The 3,996-nt window shown below is 37.8% G+C and overlaps 1 protein-coding gene across 1 annotated transcript; it reads right to left on the bottom strand.

The window, feature by feature from the left end:
- Positions 1-173: 173 nt before the first annotated feature.
- On the bottom strand, positions 174-3,586 carry LOC121963243 (cholesteryl ester transfer protein-like; the record flags this gene model as incomplete). The annotated part of the gene is made up of 5 exons (XM_042513559.1): positions 174-877; positions 975-1,060; positions 1,923-1,995; positions 2,445-2,487; positions 3,519-3,586. Coding segments are annotated over 5 exons (372 nt in total), but the record flags the coding sequence as incomplete, so codon positions are not given.
- Between the last annotated feature and the right edge of the window lie 410 nt (positions 3,587-3,996).

Below are 3,996 nucleotides of genomic sequence, written 5' to 3' on the forward strand. Positions count from 1 at the left end.
ATATAAATTTTGAATTTGCAAATTGTTTGCATATTTGCAGATTTAGATTTTTTAAATTGATTGTAAAATCTTCATTCTGTATTCTGAATCTAATTTGTAAAAGTCCAAAACCAATCCCCATTTTAATTTTTAAACTTCTTGATTAAATAAGGAAATCAGTGAATATTTGGGTAGATAGTCACTAATTTTATTTTCATTTAAATGAGCATTTCTGTGCCTTTCTGTGCTTTTTGTTTGTCAGTGATTTAAAGTGAGATTGATACAACTGATGTCAACGGAATCATTTGTACTTTAACAAATTTTGCATTTACAAAACTGAAATTATTATCATTTATAATATAAAGAAAAACCTTCCTTAGTCACCCCCAAACCCCACAAAGAACAAAGGATAAATATACATATCTGTTGATATATATAAAAAAATGCTTAGTCTCTATCTTTACATAACCAAAAAAATAAAGTGAGTGATTTACACATTTTACACATTTAAAAATGAACACTTGCATGTTTTATCCGATTCTAAATTTGGTGCCATGCACTCATCACAGTGAGTCATCAGTGGAAATGAGAACAAGCTTGTTTACAAAAAGAGCCCAGCAAGTTCTTATAACTAAACATGATGGTTAAAATACATAAAAATGGTCAAAATCAAAATATGCGACTACAATGCAACAGAGCATGTTTTCTGTGGCTATAAAAACGTGATGATTATCACTGTGAAAGGTAAATTTTATATATTTGAAATGTCATGCAAGCCACTAACATGAAATCTGGCTCACAGGTCTGAATTGTTGCCCATTTCCTGCATTGTCTTCCTGAGGAACTCAACCAGGAGGTGATGAGGGAAACCGAAATCCATCTGAATCAAGACGTAACCCTACAGCACAAAGAGGGATGTAAGAAGATGTGAGTAAGAAGTAAAACACAAATAGGAGCGCCTAATAATATGAAAAAAAAGTCAAGTGAACACTCACATCCCGAGGAAGCACCTCAGGGTTCAAGATGTCAAATAAGTGAACTCCCTGTTTGTTGAGCAGCCTGGTGAGCTCGACCTCCAGAACTGAAAAAGACGATTACAGAAAAACACAACTGGACTTAAATGAATCATAATGCAACATACATGCAAACATTACAGCAGTAATACTAAATGTATGGCCCGCAGGCCAAATCTTGCCCTCGATAGGGTGCCTGGTGCCCCTCAACCATTTTCTTAATCACAATAAAAATAAACTGATTTATACTGGGGAATGTTTTTGTACTTTTAGTATCCATAAGAGGATACTAAACCAGAGGGCACAAAACAGCATCAAAATAGAGCTTGTTTATCCAAAAAAGTGCCTCTGACAGAGGTCCAAGCTAAGCCTCTAATGTCCTGAAATCCTGTAAATGTCCTAAAATCCTAGAAATGTCCTAAATTCCTAGAAATGTCCTGAAATTCTAGAAACATCACAAAAACCTAGAAATGCCCTTAAGTCCTGGAAACATCCTAAAATCCTATGAATGACCTTTAATCCCAGAAATGGCCTAATATCCTAAAAACATCCTAAAACCATAAAAATGTCCTTAAATCCTAGAAATGTCCTGAAATCATAAAAATGTCCTTACATCCTAGAAATGTCCTAAAATTCTATAAATATCCCCAAATCTGAAAAACCACCTAAAATTTGGAAAAAGGTCTTAGAATCTGAGAAACAGCCTAAAATCCTATGTCCTGAAATCCTAAAAACATGTATGGGGCTGCTGTGACTGGCCCCTGGCCTCCAGTCATTTTGTAAAAGTGGCCCCCAAAGCAAAGCAAGATGAGTTACGCGGATTTATACACAGAGTCCAAAACTCATTGAGAGGTTTTAGAGCTGAGCCCTGGATTTCCACTGACCCCAAAACAGTTTCAGTCAGGTCTTATACCGTTTTTTGTCCCTTACCAGACAGGACTTTAGGAACGCCGATCTTCTCCACAGCTTCTCTTACAAACTCCGACTGTACATCATCTGACAGCTGCAGAGAGAAAAATGAGTGAACAAATCCAATCCAACTTTAAAACAACAGCAACATTTTAACAAGCAACATGGATGAAAATAATAAAAATGGGAGGGGAAAATCTTTTTGTGTTCTCTCATTAAACCTTTGTGTTTTCTAGCTACTATTAGAAAAACAAACATATATTAAAAAATGCATCATATTTTACTGTTGAGGCAACAGTCACGGTTCAATTTGTGCAGCTCTTGTGCCAAATGTTGTGTGTAACCATTCTGGAGTAATGCTTTTATTTTGAAGAAACTGGTGCAGGGGATTCCTTCAGATGTCTTTAGGAGCACTGATTTTGTTTTACACATCATCTGTTTCAAATATCCTGTCAGGATACTGAGACACTCTCAACAATCATGACAAAAAGTTACTTTTTACAAAACTGACCCCAACCCAGTGAGCTCAAATGAAAATCTTACCCTTTGATTTTGTATGAGCAGCTCAGCTTGTAACACAGAGACTCTGGTGAGGAAAAGAGGATCACCATCACACAACATGCACGGGACATGGCGTAAGACTTGGACTTGATGTAGTGGTGGATTTAAAAAACTGCTTCAGACCAGATAATTTATGTAGCCTTGTCTCAACCCAGGTTGTCAAATACTGTCGTTTTTGCAGAGCTTTCGGCGCCAAACCTTTTGTATCCACAATATGCCGTTGAGGGCGTGGCCAGACAGAACAGTTCCCGGCGTTATTAAATGCCACCGGACAGCTGGCTGGCACCTGCCGCAGCAGCGTAATACTTGTTTGGCTGGCGTGAACTCAGAACACGACTTGTCGTGTTGCTGGATGTCCAGATGGCATCTTCTGCAGCAGCATGATGCACAGACGGTCTGCGTCAGCTGAGAACACGACCAAACAAAACCTATTGCGTCTGCATGATACGCTGCTTAATGGCGTCAGGTTAGAACGCTGCTGGTAACGACATAATATTAGAGGCAAGAAGGTGGGTGGATCAAACTCCAGACTTTCTTCCAGTCTGAATGATGTTTTCTTCTACACCTAACCCTCCGTGCCCTTGTTGCCTAAACCTGCCCATCTATACCAGCATGTGCTTTTGTCGACATCCTGGAGTTGGTCGCCGTGTGCTTTTGTTGTCTAAACATAACCTCGTGTAGCGTAATCCCACCATGTGCTTGTGTTGACATCACGGAGGTGTTATCCAGGGACATCATCAGCAGACGCAGAAGGATACCTAGAGTGTAATATTTAGACACAGAAGTCCACTGCAAGGTGGCAACGTGACGACTTTGGATAAGAATAGTTGGTTAATGCAGAACCAACAGCTGTCTGACTGATTAATGCCAAGATGAGACAGTGCTGTCATGAAACCAAAAACTATATTTAGTCTCCTTTTGTTGTATGTAGCCTGTGATGTATTTATTTCAGATGGACTTGAAAATAATTGTGCAAATGTTGCAGCCTGAACTGTGCAGGCAGGTCGCTCAAAACTCAGTAAGGTCCTTTATAAATCAACAAGAAAAAGTACGTACTCTGACCGGTTACCCTGCAGGAAGAGTTTCTTGTCAGCGTAGGACGCTGTGACGTCAATGGACACATCCTAGATATCAAAAACAAACAGAGAAACACCGAAATAATCGCAACAGACTCTGCCCTCACAGGAACTCACATGACCTTTACACTGGGACATGGGCTGTATAAATTTTTTTTTTTTTTTTTTAAGTTCACCTCTTGAAACCTGAGCAAATTGATCTCAAATCAAATAACATGTAAGGCAATGAACTTCAAATGAAATTAACCAAAATTAGAATTACCACGAATTAGTAAAAGGAAAATTACCTGGAATTAATACAAAAATGAGAAGAAAATTGGTCGAAAAAAAAAAAGAAATGGCTTGAAAGAAGTTAAAAAATGTAAATGTCATTAACCTTAAATCTATAATTAAATAATTAATAATAATAATTTTCTAAATGTTTTTCAAGTTTCTCTGTCTTTTTTTCTGTAATTCAT

The sequence above is a fragment of the Plectropomus leopardus genome, unplaced genomic scaffold (genome assembly GCF_008729295.1).
Source record: "Plectropomus leopardus isolate mb unplaced genomic scaffold, YSFRI_Pleo_2.0 unplaced_scaffold10568, whole genome shotgun sequence".
Classification (NCBI taxonomy): domain Eukaryota; kingdom Metazoa; phylum Chordata; class Actinopteri; order Perciformes; family Serranidae; genus Plectropomus; species Plectropomus leopardus.